This window comes from Poecilia mexicana, unplaced genomic scaffold (genome assembly GCF_051168715.1).
Source record: "Poecilia mexicana isolate PSO_F unplaced genomic scaffold, ASM5116871v1 scaffold_8, whole genome shotgun sequence".
NCBI classification, from domain to species: Eukaryota; Metazoa; Chordata; class Actinopteri; order Cyprinodontiformes; family Poeciliidae; genus Poecilia; species Poecilia mexicana.
Window position 1 is genome coordinate 17889958 of NW_028263377.1, and position 16143 is coordinate 17906100.

A 16143-nucleotide genomic window follows, 5' to 3' on the forward strand; every position below is an offset into this window, starting at 1 on the left:
CATTAAAAAAAAAAAAAAACATTACTCTTGAAATACCCAAATAATTTTTTAATTTTAATCCAAGACGTTTATAAAGTGCCTTACAGAAGTATTACTACATCTTGAACTCTTTCTCTGCAGCAAACTTCACTTTGTTCTATTGACCAAAACATGGCAATGCATAACAATGAGGGGGAAGATGCAGAGACATCATTTTGGGGGTTTATATGCTTCTGTTTCTTTTTTGGGGGGGTTGTTTTTGTTTTTTGTTTTTTTTTTAGAATAGCTCAATCTTAGGCAGATTGGATAGAGAGTCTGTTAACCTCAGTTTTCAAGTCTTACCAGTATTTCTTAATTCTAGATCTTACTAACACATGGATATGCTTTGATGTAAATCATTCCGCGTTTTGTTTAGAGTTGGTATGCCACTGAAAGGTGAACATTCACTCCAGTCACCAATCTTTTGTGGCCTCTCACAGGTTCTCTCCCAGTTTTTTCTCCCATGTTCTCATCAACTCTGACCAGATTCTCTGCCCCGTTGGTAGAAAAGCAACCCCCACTGCATGATGCTGCTTAAACCATCTTTTATAGTGGGGTCTTAATTTTCTGTCACACATAGAATTTTGCATGAAGGGATTTAATGAACTCTGACCCGAGCATCTTCTTTCATATACCCTGCATTTCTCTGTTGCTGTGGATCTCTGTTGCTCCTCCAGAGCCCCCATGGGCCTCTAACCTGCTTCTCAATGCTCTCCTTGCCTGCCTTGTCAGTTTTAGCGGAGGGCTATATATTGATAGATTTGCATTTGTGCCATATTAAGTTGTTCACTTAGAATAGCTGAACAACTCTATCCCTGACGTTTCTTTCTGTTCCTTGATTGTCAGGCTGCTGTTTTGTCGTTAATGTTCTATAACAAATCTTTGAGGCCTTCACAGAACAGATAGATTTATACTGAGATTACATCACTCACAGAAGGACTCTTTTTTTTTTTTTTTTGCTGATTAAGTGACTTTGGAAGGCTGTTTGGTGCACTGGCTTTCACTTAGGTTAGAACTAGAGGAATATGAAATATGAAAAAGGTTCCAAGGGTATTAATGCTACTGCAAGGCACTGGAGAATTTTGAAATTTAGCAGATGGGAGCTGCAGCAGAATCACTTTTCTATGTAATACTAATCATCACAGAGCAGTGATGGTGTTAATTAAAGCACATTTACAGAGTTTACTGGGCCACCTTAGTCCAAAAAAAGAGCTCAAGATTGCCTTTTTCCGAACCTACTTTAAAGAAGCCATTGCGTTCATAGTAAAGCATTTTTTTAAGATGAATCCAAAAATTAAGTTTAGTTTATGTACTCCCAATATGGGATCTATGGTATGCCTCAGTGTGTGTGTGTTCTCAATAGACTGACTATCTGTATGAAGATTCTGGTGATGTTGATTATCTTGATAGTTGTGGTAACTTTATGACAATAATTGCAAGTGCCCTCACTCTTTGTTACTTTTGAACAACAGGAATAATCAATGTGTGTTAGAAGTTTTTATTTCGTGTGCCGGATCCATATGTTCATGCGCAGAGGCAAAACTATCTCTGAATGTGACTGGTGCAGATTTTATTTTAGTGGTAGACTGCTCTACAGGTTAAGTGAGTGTTAGGATTGGATGAAGTTAGTTCAGAACTGTTGGCATGTGTTGTTAACAGAACATGGCAGTATTACTCTAACGCTTTTAGGCATCATAACTGGAACTCACAGCCAAGCTGGAAGCATGCACTTAATTCATTATAGGTGTGATAATTAAGCTACAATCAAAACAAAACAACAACAAAACATCTGTACTTTCCCAAAAAATGTGAGTCCTTATTTTTGGTTGCTGCTGTAAACTAACTACAGCTATGTTTTTAAGTGCATATTAGTTAGAGCAACTTCTTCCACCTAATGATACACAGTTCTGTTGCTTTTAATGGCTGTAGGTCTATTTCTACTTTATCACCAGGTATGTCGCGCCAAAGCAAAGCCAAGTTTATTTGCATATTGTGTGGATTTAAATCAGGAAGGGACAAAAAGAGTCATGCATGCACTTGGAAAATATTTTTAAACAGACCACGTCCTTTCGTTAATCACTGTCGTGTCAAGGGATTGTGAGAGAATGCGAAACGCAATGGACGCTCTCTTGTGGGATTTTGAGCAATACAGAGGAGGAGTGTAGGTTGCCTGTGGATGTACAGCCTCCTTCTGCTTTCACAACTAATGTATAAACTAAATCTGCCGCTTGTCGAGCCCACCATGCCCAACCCTTCATTCTCTGCTTAGCATAATGAGTGGAACACAGTGTGTACTGTGAAGCCTACCTGCAATCCTTATCAGAATGTCAGAAATAAATATATATTAAACTCTACATTTTTAATAACCCCACTTGGTCATTGCTGCTTTATTTCCTTCCATCAACAAACATCAACCCTCTGTGGGTTTTGTTGTGAAGGCATGTCTTTTATATCCTGCTACTAACTTAGGAGCTAGAACATTTTGTTCACTGAGCCTTGTCATTCTCTTTGGCCTTATTTTGATACCATCTTCACGCTCTTTCTCTCCTTCTTCTCTCATGTAACATGTGATGTATTTTGGGGGGGGTTCAGTCTGTTGAAATGGAAGGTAAATAGGGAAAAATTTTTTTTTTTTTCCAGATTATTACTAACACTACTAACATGTGAGAAACAAATCTGTGATTAAGTAGCAGAAGTCTGTTGAGGTGTGCAACCAGCGGAACTGGCCCAGCAGGTTGGGTGAAGAACTGCAACAGGAAGATAGTGGGGGAAATAATGGTGATTCATACAGAGGATGAGTCTAACCTCTCCGAAAGCTCAGCCACAAAATGCACAATGAACTGCCAATGCTTGAATTGCAAGTTTGTTAAAAATGGTCCTTTTAGCAACTGATTGTGATCTAACGTTCAAAATTTTTGTCTTGATCTGATGCTGTGTATCCTGAAGGACTCTTGTAATCTAATCAGTCAAGCAGTGTCTCTCCTTACAGTAGACAGGTAAAGCTCATCTCCTTCAGGGTACTGTGGGAGCATGAATTATTTCTAACAGATCCTTCAAAGGTGTCTCCCTTTACATTGTCTTTATGAGTAACTGGTTAAAGGATTCTTGCTGGTTCTCATTTCTATAATTCGTAAAGATTAAAACTTCAGTAAGACTCGAAGGTTATCGTTGGATTCATCATTCCCTGCTTTATGATCATAGTTTGCTACAACCACACGCTTCAGTTGATATTATTCTGACTTTAATCCATAGATCAACATAAATTAGTGCCTAATTTTATGTTTTTTTAAATGATCACATGTGAACTTAATGTTCCTATGAGTTCCAAGGATCAGCTGCTTTATCCCTGTCACGTGTTGTCCCAGGAAAACACTCTGAAATCTGTGTTTGTAAAGTCACATAATGTGAAAGAGTACTAGGTGTGTGAATACTTGAGCAATGCAATGTTTCTACCTGGAAAAGTGGGAGGCTGTGGCTTTACAGGTTCGGCCACAAACTCGTGTATTGCTTCTTGGAAACACAGCAGACAGCAACACACCACAGCATTACCCGGGCCTCTTTAGCAACATTCTGAATGTCTAAGGATTGTTTGTTGAGTTGGGGTTACAAGGCTGGAAAACAGAGGCTGTTATTCATGATGAGCATGAATTTGATGACTAATTCATCTTGTTGTCAAGGCAAAATTTTAATTTAGACTGTTGCTTAGCAATATACATTATGTGGCAATATAAGTCTTTGTTTTATTAATCACTTTAATCGAGATAAATTAATTAATTTGTCACTACAGAGCTATAGTCCAATATGACTACAACTAAATACTTGAACATACAGTTCATATCTTGATACATTGCTGATCAGTGAAACTCACATGCACAACAACGTTGATTTCCAAGAAAACATTGTCCCTATAGGTTCTTTAATCGTTTCCACTTGGATCTTGTATGTTGTGCATCTTCAGCAGCACTATGCCAACAAAATCCAAGGTAAAGTCGCGGCCACCAATGCCAGAACAGTAAAGGCTGACAGCAGACAGAGCAAGCATCGCGCCGTGGTGCAGACCCTGCGACTCTCCCTGCGCTGAGGGTGAACCACTGTCATCACAACATCGAGCGCATCCTCCTCTGCCATCGGTCGCCCCTGGGCACTTATGATGAAGATCTGACACGCGTTGTGTTTGTGTCCGTTTAACCTCTCCTGATGGGCTCGTCGAAAGATACTCCCGCAGCAGTGGGCTATCCGGTTAACTCCGCTCAGTAAGCTGCCCCCGGAGGCGCGCCGTGCGCTCCGGAGCTGCGCCGCCGTCGGAGGAAGAGGCACCTCCAGCGTCTGTTCTTCATCTGGATACTTGGTCGCTGAGAGTGCCACCAGCGAATCCTTTTGCCTCTTGATGAACGTCAGATGTCGGCAGATGGGGCAGGCAATTGTGTCCCTGATGACTCCGTCGCTGTTAATGCTGACCAGCGTTTTGACCAAGCAGTCGTGACAGAATACATGTCCGCAGCTTAAAGTCCGCTCAGTGCCCGACAGGATCTCGTAGCATACTGGACACTCCGGTGTGTCGTCTTGGCTGTCCTCTTTGAAAAGTGCCATGTAGAGGTAGTAAATACTGAAAACGGGTTGTCTCACAATAAGAACCCTTAGTGAAGGAGCACTGAGGTGCTCCTAGTTCATTGTTCCTCAATGACTGCGCCGCGGCTTTGGGTGGAGGCCAGAGAGTCTTGTAAAACAGGGCCTGTCACCTGTGACAGCAGAAACCTGTCCAATTGGATCCAGTTCAACGTCTTAAGTGGTACATATTTTATGATCCTCAACGCGCGTCTCTCACTGTCAGTGGTGCTTGTTTGGCTATGTAAACTATGTTTGTCCAATAATTTGTTTCATTAGATTTTTCAAGTGTTCAACAAAAAACACTGAAACTTTCAGAAGAACTTCTGACAGGTGAGACAGTTCTTTCGTTGTATTCATTTTCGTATGGAGCATTTTGTTTTCTGGCTGTTATGCACCACCTTGTGGTCACTAAAAATAACTACACCTAACTGTGTTACAGGAAAAAAAAACTTTACATAAATGTATACCTGCAAAATAAAATGGCCTCCACAACGACCAGATCTCACTCCAGCAGAGAACCTTTGGGATGTGATTGGAGATTCGAATCATGGATGTGCAGTGCAGCTGACAAATGTTCAGCAGCCACCTATGCTACCATGAACAATATGGATCTTTTAAAATCTCTGAGTGATGGTCAGATACCTTGTTTAATCTATTCCATTAAGAATTGAGTCAAGATTTTAAAAAAATGGGGTTATTAGCAAAGAGTCTTAATTATATTCAGTTCAATTAAAAAAGAAAAAAAAAGAAAAAGAAAAAAAAAGAAAAACGATTTTATTGATCTCCAGGGGACAATTACAGGAGGAACGTGGAGCATACTTAGTGATACAAGATAAAAATAAGTAAATAGGAGGAAAGTGCAATATGCAATGTGTAAGTCTTATGTAATAAAATAAATTGTGAGTGTATTGTGACCAAATGTTTACATACACTGCAAAAAAGACCTATTTGATTTCACCTATCAAGAAGCTTTTTGTGATTTAGGTCAGTCTGCATTACTGATTTCTTTTCTGTGAATATGACCAGATGGCTAAAGAATGAGAAAAATACCTTTTATGAGTAGAAAACAATTGTGCTAACTTCAATTGATTCAAGAAACATACAAGTAACTTTGGAACATACAATGTGAAACATTGAATACAAATTTGTTTAATTTCTGCATCTTGAAAGTTTTCATGTGCAAACATTTTTTTTTTACTCTTACAAAAAAGGAAATTCTCTAAATTTGTCCACACTCCAGCCAATGGATGTCCCTGCTGTCTTCCACAGTCCACTAAGCATGCATGTTAGGGTTAGCCCCTTAGGGTAGGAATGTAACGCCACATGTAAACTATTCTAAACTGGTTTAAATGTGAATGCACTGTTTGTTCTGTGTACTTTGCTAGCCATGTTTTAGTTTGGTGAGCCAATGACATGGATGGATGGATGGATGGATGGATGGATGGATGGATGGATGGATGGATGGATGGATGGATGGATGGTTTTGAATGAAACGTATATTTAATCAAAAACATGTATTTTGTTTCTCATCTATCACTAGGGTCAGGTTAGTCCGCTTGTGGACGCCACCTTGTGGTTATTGGCATAACTCCAACACTTCCTTGGAAAAGAAAAGAAAGAAAAAGGAGTGCCTCTTTTAGTTTCAGACGTTACGTAAAGTGAAACTACGTCACGGCGTACGTCTTGCACGAGGACATACGTTAGTTCCGGGAGACGCGTTGGCAATTTCCTAAACACATTCCAGTTCCCTCAGTCAGTAGCAGAGGCCCGTACCGGGAGAAGGACTGCGTCTCGTTGTATATTTTACCGGCTGAACGGAGTATTGTTGAGAAAGAGGACCAGACAACGGGTTGATATGAGCAGGTAAGGATTTAAGTGTGATTTATTATTGTCAATTTTTGGCCTGTTCGTTCAACGTTCTCCGGTGCTGTCGTTTTGTGAACGTTACCAAGATAAAAGCTCACATTTCGACTGTACTCCTTAGCTTTTACATTTAATTTAGTCTCAGTCCGCTGTATGTGGAACCTTCTGGTGTCTTTAAACACAGGACTGCTTCAGTCTAAACGTAGGGTATCAGATATCGACATGTTTAAATTAGCGACCTCTTCTCTGCTTGGCTAAATAACTTTTCTTAGATAATATACGGTCAGTATGATTCGTTTTAAATGAATACTGGTCGTTGGTTTTACGTTCAGAATCTGTTAATGTTTGGAGTCCCCCCACCCCCACCCCTAATACCCAGTTCACAAAAGATGCTAATTTAAGGCAGCAATCTAGCAGAATATATTAAGCATTACTCAAAGATTTGAGGTGTAATATCACCACCACACCCTTTAAACCTTCAAGGAGTGATGCTATTCCGTGCAGATTAAAGCAGTAAGACTGAATAAACATTAATGGAAAAGAGTTTTTGTAATACTGACCTCATCAGCTTCCGAGGTTCTATTAAATATGGAGTCATCATTCTTAAAGCATAAGCTTGGATGGTGGTAGAGGACTTTCCCTTTTAGTCCTTGTTTTGTCATGACAAAGAAGGAGGGTGAAATTATCATCCCTCCTAATGCAGGTTCCCTCCTGTCCTTATTCTTAACCTGTTACATGATCGGGCTTGACCTCTTCTGCTGGTGTGTTATGTTACCTGTACACTCTGTGTTGACAACAAGGCATTGCCGATCTGAAAAGGCTGCCTCTGTACTTCTCAATGTGCCATTGACTATCCAGTTTTCTACAAGGCTTCAGCCTGTTACCATGGCAGCTCTTGATTGTCACATGTATTTGGGAGACACAGAATCCCCTTGACATTTTTTTGGTACTTTCCTGGATAGCCGATAAGTCTCCCCCTATCACATGATGCACCCAACTTGTTTTGTCAGTGGTATTTTGGGAAAACCATCCAGTTTTCCACTGTTTTGATTTGTGAAGCTGCATACTAACACATGCTGTCAGTCAGTCAGTTGCTGATGAGGCCACCTCACAGGAATGTTTCAACGGAAGAGCAGTCGCCCACCCGCTGAGTGGAGAAAATCACACATCCTCTTTAGTCTAATCTAAGTCAGAGACTAAATCTATAGTCCCACAAAACCCAAAAGCAGTTGCAAATATTCTTAAATTTTCCTGAAAACATTCTATTTTTATTTATTTATTTTCAATTCTGCATGGATTATGGTAGCAGCTGTGTGCTATAGTGCTGCTCTTGCAAACACAACAGCGGATTAAACACATAAAACATCTGTTTTACATTAACTACTCTTTATGTGGATGTTTTCTGGGAACTGGTTGTCTAAAGTTGAACAGCAAGCTTTATAGAGGTGTAAATACAAAGTCCTCTTTTATTTAGCAAATGGCACATTATTTAGCACATTTATACACTTAAACACACATTGTTGTTTTTTAAACCAATGAAGCATTCCTTCATTAAGAACTAGCTGGCATAATTCAAATTCAAATTCAAAAATACTGAACATACTGGCCATATCGTGACATGGTCAGACGTACCTGGAATTATTTCTCATTTTGGACCTCAAAAATGTGTTGTTTTCCATTCAGGTGGAAAATTTAAAAACTGGATTTCATTGGTTGCTCTGACTTGAGATAAGAAGGGAATGCGTCATACTTGTTTCGACATGCCAAAGAACACAAAAGATTAAATATTTAGTGCCAGACGAGGGTAACCTGCTTGTGTTAAAGTGTTTTTATTTTTTTCTTATTTTACCAGTCAGTGTATTAAGAATGTCTTTTTTTGTTCTTAGGTTGCCCTGACATGGACACAGAGATGATTCCTAAATTTTCATCAAAGGATGAGGAGGTTGATTATTGGAAAACTCAAGCCCTGAAATATAAGAAAAGGTAGGTTGTGCTCCTGTGACTTCATACCTTGTGTCATATATTTTATATGTCGGTTGTAAACAGTAAGTTGATATTTTTAGTAGGGCTGAAACGATTCCTCGAATGATTCGAGTACCTCGATTACTAAAATTCCTCGAGGAAAATTTACCTGCCTCGAAGCTTCTTTAATTTATGTTTTATTAGTTAGCGCACTGTGTTCCGGCCGGGACTTCATTTGCGTTGCGCGGAGCTCTCACTTCCGCCTCTGAGTTGTTGACAAAAGCTAAGTCTCAGCGGCATAAAGTCCAATCTTCAAGATTGGCCCGTGGGGATTTTATTGATTGATGATAATGCCTGACTTTTTATCGTTTTTGGGGAACCAATAAGCATCCTTAAAATGACTGGGGGAATGCCTGGAGTACGGCAGCATTTCTCCTCCGGGGCTGCTGGTTGAAAGCGAACGGCGGGAAGAGCGCTGAGGTGAGCGGATAGCCTGAACAGGGCGGGCGGCTGAGTAGCTGATGCTTACCGTGTAAATGTAGCTTTACCGACGAACCGCACAATAAATTTCATATCCCGGTCTGAAGAAACGGGTGGCGGAGCGCATCGTACATGGCTGGTAGATGAGTTTCTGAGTGTGACCAGTGAAGGTGTCGTAAATATCCCGTATTGCTTCCCCCCGTGTTCGTCCCCCGGTCTAACGGTTCGTCAGTCCGCTGGTCTATTTCCTCCCCTCCACCCCATCTTACGTTCGTTCATTCGCCCTCTCTTCCCACTCCAGGCGGCATTTCCCGTATTTTCAAACCCAAAGCGTGACAGGTTAGGTGGCAAGGTGAGTTTAATTAATCTATTAAACTCACTGAAGATGAATACATAAACTAAAAGCTGGATTGTAGACATTTTTTATAAGCATATTTGTGAGCCTGCCTCTTTGTTATTAAATTCAATATAATTTCAGATTTTTCTATAACTTTTCTTCTGGTTAACTTAGAAAGTGAGCTATTATTGTTACAGGTTAGTTTTCTAAACTACAATAAAGCAACTGTTAGGGATGCTCAAATATGAAAAATTGGACTGATATTGATATCTGATAGTAACACCGGTATTATGCCAGATTTACCAATATTTCATTTTATAATTTTTTTTTATCCGATTACTCGATTAATCGTAAGAATAATCGATAGAATACTCGATTACTAAAATATTCGTTTACAACAGCCCTAATTTTTAGCGTTCTGTTTTTATGCGTGACCTTGAGATGCACGTTTCGTTTTGTTCTCAGCGTTTTGTGTGTGTAATTACAGAATAATGTTTTTGCTCAATAAGCTCATCTTGCAGCAACATAACTGTGCTCATTTTGTAGCTGGCAGCAGTTCCCCTGTATTAGCACAAAAAATAAAAGCCTACCTCAGTTGAGAAATGCTTGTGGGTTTCAGCGCAGAGCGACTGGGACGAGCCCAAAAAAGGCAAATGGCTTGCCGGGGCCCTTATGACATAACAAACCGCAAACCTGCTGACTAATTCAAGAGGAAATGACAAAAGCTTTGACTGCTTTAGCAAAAGCCACAAGCCTTTCTGGGGTCTGCAGCTGTGCTGCGTAAATCTTTTTAAACCCTGCTTGTTTCATACATGAAGCTGAGAGCCACTCAGGCGAAGTGAAAGGTTGCATATAAAGGGTTAAAGACATGGTGGTTTTCTGAGAAATTCCTGCAGTGGGTATATGGGAAAACATCAAGCCACGGAAAAACTAACTTCAAGTAGGTGGCTTGTTGCACGTGTTTCAAGCATGTGTTTTCTCAGGCGGACTTTAACACCAACCTATCAGCAGCAGCAGCTTGCGTTGTTAATAAATTACCTTTTTTTGAAATGTTTAACTTCCCATGTTTTGCTTTGCTACATTTGACACTTGTATGAAATAGTAACTTCTTGTAGATTTGCACATTGAGAGTGTAGTTTTAAATCGACTGCCTGGCGCTGGGCCCGTTGGAGATCCCTTGTGCTGACGTCACAAGGCTCTCTGACATTGGCATGCGTGGAACGACCACGCACAGAAACTGATTCATGGATTCCAGCTCTCTCTGAGAGTATTATCGCAGTGCAAGTCAGCTGAACTCACCGTGGCATTAGGTACAGGGTCATCTGATCAGGAAAAAGGTTATGTAAGAATGAGCTTTTCGGTTCCAGCTTTGGTTGTTAATACAAATGTACCTTTTTTTATAGATATTATACAAGTAGCACGCTTATGTTAATTCAGCAAGCCTGAGATGGGATTGATGTGGTATAGTTAAATCACGAGTGAAAGTTGGGCCTTTTTCAGGTCTATTTCTGTCAAAGCTCCAGGAACATGCATGAGCTAAACTCTTCCTGCAGAACAATAGCCTGGCCGTTTTCTAGAACCATTCAGCTCTGTAAAGCTGAATGGTTCCAGTGTTGATCCGTAATGCAGATGTGAAACAATGACAGTTGTTTTTGTTTTTTTTCCTCCCTCTTCTCTGTGTTTGTATCATTTAGTTGCCAAGATGCTCAAGAGGAGCTGCAGGAGTTCCAGGAGGGGAGCCGGGAACTGGAGGCCGAACTGGAGGCTCAGCTCAGTCAGACTGAACACCGCCTTCGAGATCTACAAGCTGAAAACGAGAGACTGAAGAACGAGTCGTCCAACCTAAAGGTAAACCGCTAGATTAGAAAATGATGACATTCTTTTAGAAATCTCACAGAAGTAAAAATCTGACACAAAGAAAGCCCTTTCAAATCAAAGTTCTGCAACACAGACAACCACAAGTCCTTCATTATGGAAAATGTCCTTTCACATCATACAAGTTCCCGTGTTTGCTCAAAATATTTCTCTGGTCAGATGCCTCTGACCCTAAAATAAAGAATGTTTGTTCACACTAACGTCTACGTAACGGTCTTGCATTGTGACAATAAATTAATGAATGACTTGGCAGTCAAACAATTCAACACTGGAATGCAAATCGGGGTTTTTCACCCTCAAAAAAACCAAGTTGAAAACAGCTGTTGATCATTTTGAATGGATCTTGTGGGGGGGAAAAAAAGGCAAATGTTTGCTACACGCTGTCTTATAATTTAGTTAAATACATATACAAGATGCAGAGAGAAACATCAGTCTGCTTTTGAGAAACTCTTGTATTTTAAAACAAACATTTTATAGTCAGGACAAGATTTTAAAGATTTATCCAGGAAAATAAATAATAAATTGCATAAAAGTTAAAAAAAAAAAACAATCAGAATTTGCTAAAATAGGAACCTGGAAGGTCATAGGTGCATCTCCAGTTGGGACACCAAGCAGAGTTACTTGAGTCATCTGATCTGCTTCCTAGGACAGAGTTTATAAAGCATGTTATGTAATCCTGTGGCAAGGCTTAATTGGATGTCAGGATAAAGTAGAAGGAAATAGGAAGGACGAGTCTCGTTCTAAATCAGAGCGGGCCTGAGTGCCGAGTTCTGATCGTTGCCGGCTGTATTTATGTGCACACAATGAGAAATTCACCATCAACACATTGTGGTTAAACATGTGAGCCCATGTGCCACACCTAACTCTAAAAAGGAACACTGAAAATGAACCGGAGAAGGTATGAATGATTCCTTCCTGTCTTTGTGCGTCAGGGGCCACAGTAAAGGCACGCAGCAGTGCCTCTAATTACACGTAACCTAGCGCAGGAAGTGGGGCCAGGGGTCTCCCCTGGGAACAAAGGGGCCTTTTGACAGTGAAATAACACCAAAGAACATCTCGACTGTCTTGTGACTCGCCTCGTTTCCTGTGCTGTTGTTTGTGACCATCAACCGAATGCATAAAATAGTATTTTCAAACAGTGCACTTTTTGTGCTCCAGGTTCTCTACATCGGCTCACTCCCGGGGCGTTTTCTTCTCTTTATTCTATCTGTTGTCAGGAAAAGCTAGAGCAGCAGTATGCTCAGAGTTACAAACAGATTTCCATGCTGGAGGACGACCTGAGCCAGACCCGCAGCATCAAGGAGCAGCTACACAAATACGTACGAGAACTGGAACAAGCCAATGACGACTTGGAGAGAGCCAAAAGGTCCGAATGAGAATAATGCATTAAGACACATTTAGACTGTTAGATTCTCTGCTGTGTTCACGAAACAAGCCACATTTCTGACTTTAGGGCAACCATAGTGTCTCTGGAGGACTTTGAGAGCCGTTTGAACCAGGCCATCGAGAGAAATGCTTTCCTTGAGAGCGAGCTGGACGAGAAGGAGTCGCTCCTTGTGTCAGTGCAGCGGCTGAAAGACGAAGCCAGAGGTAAGGAAGAAACCTTTTTTTTTTTTTTTTAGATTGGGCTTGTGCTGTTTGTGGCATTTTGGATGAGAATTTTATTAGTCACACTTCAATCTCCTGCAGATCTGCGACAGGAGCTGGCAGTACGAGAGCGGAGCACTGACAGGATGTCGGCACCGAGCTCGCCAACGTCAGATATAGACAAGACTGATTCTGCAGTCCAGGCCTCTTTATCCCTCCCTGCAACGCCTGTAGGGAAGAGTATAGAGCATGCATTCATCAGCCAAAAGGGTAAGGGTTGTTCCCACTCTTATTTCTGCATATATTTAAAAATATACATATTTTCATTAATTTAATCTTTTTACTGTAGGACTGACCAATGGCTGCAATGGCTCAGCTCTAACACCTTCTGCCAGGATCTCAGCTCTTAATATAGTTGGAGACCTTCTGAGAAAAGTTGGGGTAGGTTTTATTTATTTCATTATAAATGTATAGCTGATTTACTCCTTTTGCATCTCTCTGTGAGAGTTTAGAGACAGATTCAAAAGTGCAAACTGGTCCTTTGAAATTGCTTGGCTTTCTAATTTTGAAAGAAGGCAAAAATAGTAGCATCAACACATCTCTGTCTGGCCACAGAGCAATGACGCATTATGCACGCACTTAGAAGAAGGTCAACACAGAGGGCAAATAAATTAACATTTTTGAAAACTTGAGCCTTATGCGAGCACAACTTTCACTCTTCCAGTGAGATCTGTTCAAAATAGTTATATAAATTTAGTTCAATAAACGTAACTGATAAATTTACTCTGTGACAAAGGTTTGCTTGTATTATGCAACATGGGTGATTTTACAAGTTTTATCTTAAACCAGTGGATTTTCTCTGCAAATGTATAATTATCCTTCCTTTTCCAACCTGGAGCGTCATATATTGATTTAGAAACAGTTCTGCTATTTAAAATAGCAGAACTGAATAAATTAAAACAGCCTACTGTATCTCTTTGATTATTTCTGCAACTGTACCGATGCAAAAATAGGTGCAGTAGGGGCTCCAGCATGCTGGGCCTGGTGGCTGTGTTGCTGTCTGTATATATTTGGTGCAGAAATAATGTGGCAGCAAAGGAGGAGCAAAACTATTGCTACAAAAAAATCAAGATATAAAATTCTACGTCTCATTGTTTTAATTTGTGTTTAAGTCACAAGCTTTATTTTTAAGGCTAAATTCAGCTTTTTTTCCCCCCTGTTTTGTCATTAGGCTTTGGAGACCAAACTTGCAGCTTGTAGGAACATTGCCAAAGATCAGGCAGCGCGAAAAAAATACTCCACAGACGTCGGCACAATCCTCAACAGCAACCCTACAAAGTTCCCACACCCTCTGCACACGGCCTACTTTGAAACAAGGTAAAGCCTCTCTTGTAGGTTTGGTTCTGCTACGTCTTAATTCACACCCGCTAACAAAGTTCATGTCCTGTTCTCATGTGCAGCACTGTTAATGGACTGGACCCGAGCTCCATGGCAACCAACAGAGCCATCCCTCCTCCAGGCATGCTGCCTTTAAGTGTGTGAGGACCCAATATGCCACTCAAACCTCCGCTCAAAGCCCATCCAACACAACATGGCTACAAATAGGACTCATGAGCTGCTGTGTGTGTGTGTGTGTGTGTGTGTGTGTGTGTGTGTGTGTGTGTGTGTGTGTGTGTGTGTGTGTGTGTGTGTGTGTGTGTGTGTGTGTGTGTGTGTGTGTGTGTGTGTGTGTGTGCGTGCATGTGCGTGCGCGCGCGTGTGTGTGTGTGTGTGTGTGTGACTGAGTGAAAGAGCATTGACTGGGTGAGGGAATGCATGACTGAATTTGACAGATGCACGAGAGAAGTTAAATAAACTTGCCTCCAGGTTGCAGCTCGGAGTGCAGCTGGGTAGCCATGCTCCTACCTGATCCCTGCATGTGCCTACAGCAGAGCTCTTCAGTGCTTGTTTGCTCCATTGATGTCACTGTTCGCGCTGCAGCACTAACTCAACGGCTCTAACGAACTTCTTCTTGACAAAGAGGCCCTCAACCGACCACAGCTTCTTTTTGATTTTTTTTCTTCATGTATTTTCTCCTGAATTGCACAGTTGAACTAATTTATATTTTGAATGTTTAATATTTAAAAAAAAAAAAAAAGGGAAATGCTTATTCTAGCCGGTTTGTTTTGTATGCTTTGAAATGCATTTTTCTTGTTTGCTGCTTTTTTTTTTTTTTTTTTTTTGCATGTCTACTTATGGTTGCAGGAGTGCGGGTCGGCCCTGCGCTGAGCAGACAGACCGAAGTGAATGTTGATTGTCCAAAGTTATGTAGCGCAGTAGTTGCCATGTTTTCTGTTGGGTGAAGCATTCTTCTGCCGCCCTGAGTTGTTTTCTTTTTTTCTACTTATAATTTAAGAAAACAGTTTTGTCTTTATTATGTTATGACATGAATTTGGCCCTAAAACTCTCACCACCTGGAAAGGATTGTCAAAGCCAAACAAAATATTGAAAAATCTTCCTGGCAGTTTAAGTTTTACTGAAGCAAATCTAAATTCAATGGATCTTTTCAGGGTTTTGTGCAGTGCAGCACAGATTCTGTTTTTCACTAATATTAATTTGGTATTAACTTTTTTGGTTTTTTGTTTTGGTCTTGGCAGCTTTATTAGGCCCGAGCAGCTAAGCACTGCGAAGGCCTATTATTATTCTAATTGACTTTGTATCCATTTTTCTTCTTGCAGCTCACATTTTTAAACCCTTAGTAGCCTGAAGTATAATTTAAAGGTTAGTTGTTGTTTGTATTTACGAGATCTCAGTTTACATGAGAGCCTGTTACTGAAGCCACTTCAGCGAGTTTGTACAGTGGTATTTATAGATGGTGAAAATTTGCTTACCTGTATATACAGACATTTGGCATTAAAGTCCTATTTATTTCAGATTCTGTATGGCATGTGTTGAGATAAGTTTTACTTTTGTACAGTGGTTACAGCCATTGTAATATGCTATTAAATTTTCAATTGTTAAAGTAAATAAAGATTGAGATAATAAATATGTCTATGGTCTTGGTGAAATGAAAGCATATTGTTTTTTTTGTTTGTTTTTTTAAGAAACCTATTATTATCTAAAACTTTAACTTATCACACCTTTTGATAATCTAAAAACATGTCTAAAAAGTTGCTTGTTTAAAATAATTTATTGAAAGTTATGCAGTTAGGCCTGTCGCGATAAACCATAAATCAATTAATCACACGATAAATTAAACCTATCGACATGTAGCCCAAAATAATGGCTACAACTCCAGTTAACTAATTTTTAAATCGGGCATTAATCAATGCTTTACTAGAATCTACCTGTGACGCATATGGCTAGAGTCAGCCTAAGTCCTGACTGAATGAAAATCATTATAACCTATTTATGTCACTTTAACGAAGAGCAGC

General features: G+C 40.2%; 2 protein-coding genes across 2 annotated transcripts; one reads left to right on the forward strand and one right to left on the reverse strand.

Annotated features, from left to right (window-relative positions):
* Positions 1-3684: 3684 nt before the first annotated feature.
* rnf222 (ring finger protein 222) lies at positions 3685-4853 on the reverse strand. Its single transcript, XM_015000454.2, has one exon. It carries the CDS (start codon positions 4606-4608, stop codon positions 3982-3984), a length of 627 nt encoding a protein of 208 aa, XP_014855940.2. The 5' UTR covers positions 4609-4853; the 3' UTR covers positions 3685-3981.
* Positions 4854-6319: 1466 nt separating this feature from the next.
* Positions 6320-15759, forward strand: ndel1b (nudE neurodevelopment protein 1-like 1b). Its single transcript, XM_015000452.2, has 9 exons — positions 6320-6489; positions 8376-8472; positions 10963-11116; positions 12361-12509; positions 12597-12733; positions 12833-13000; positions 13080-13171; positions 13962-14107; positions 14191-15759. The coding sequence occupies exons 2-9, from the start codon at positions 8387-8389 to the stop codon at positions 14270-14272; spliced, it is 1014 nt and encodes a 337-aa protein (XP_014855938.1). The 5' UTR covers positions 6320-6489; positions 8376-8386; the 3' UTR covers positions 14273-15759.
* The last annotated feature ends 384 nt before the right edge of the window (positions 15760-16143 follow it).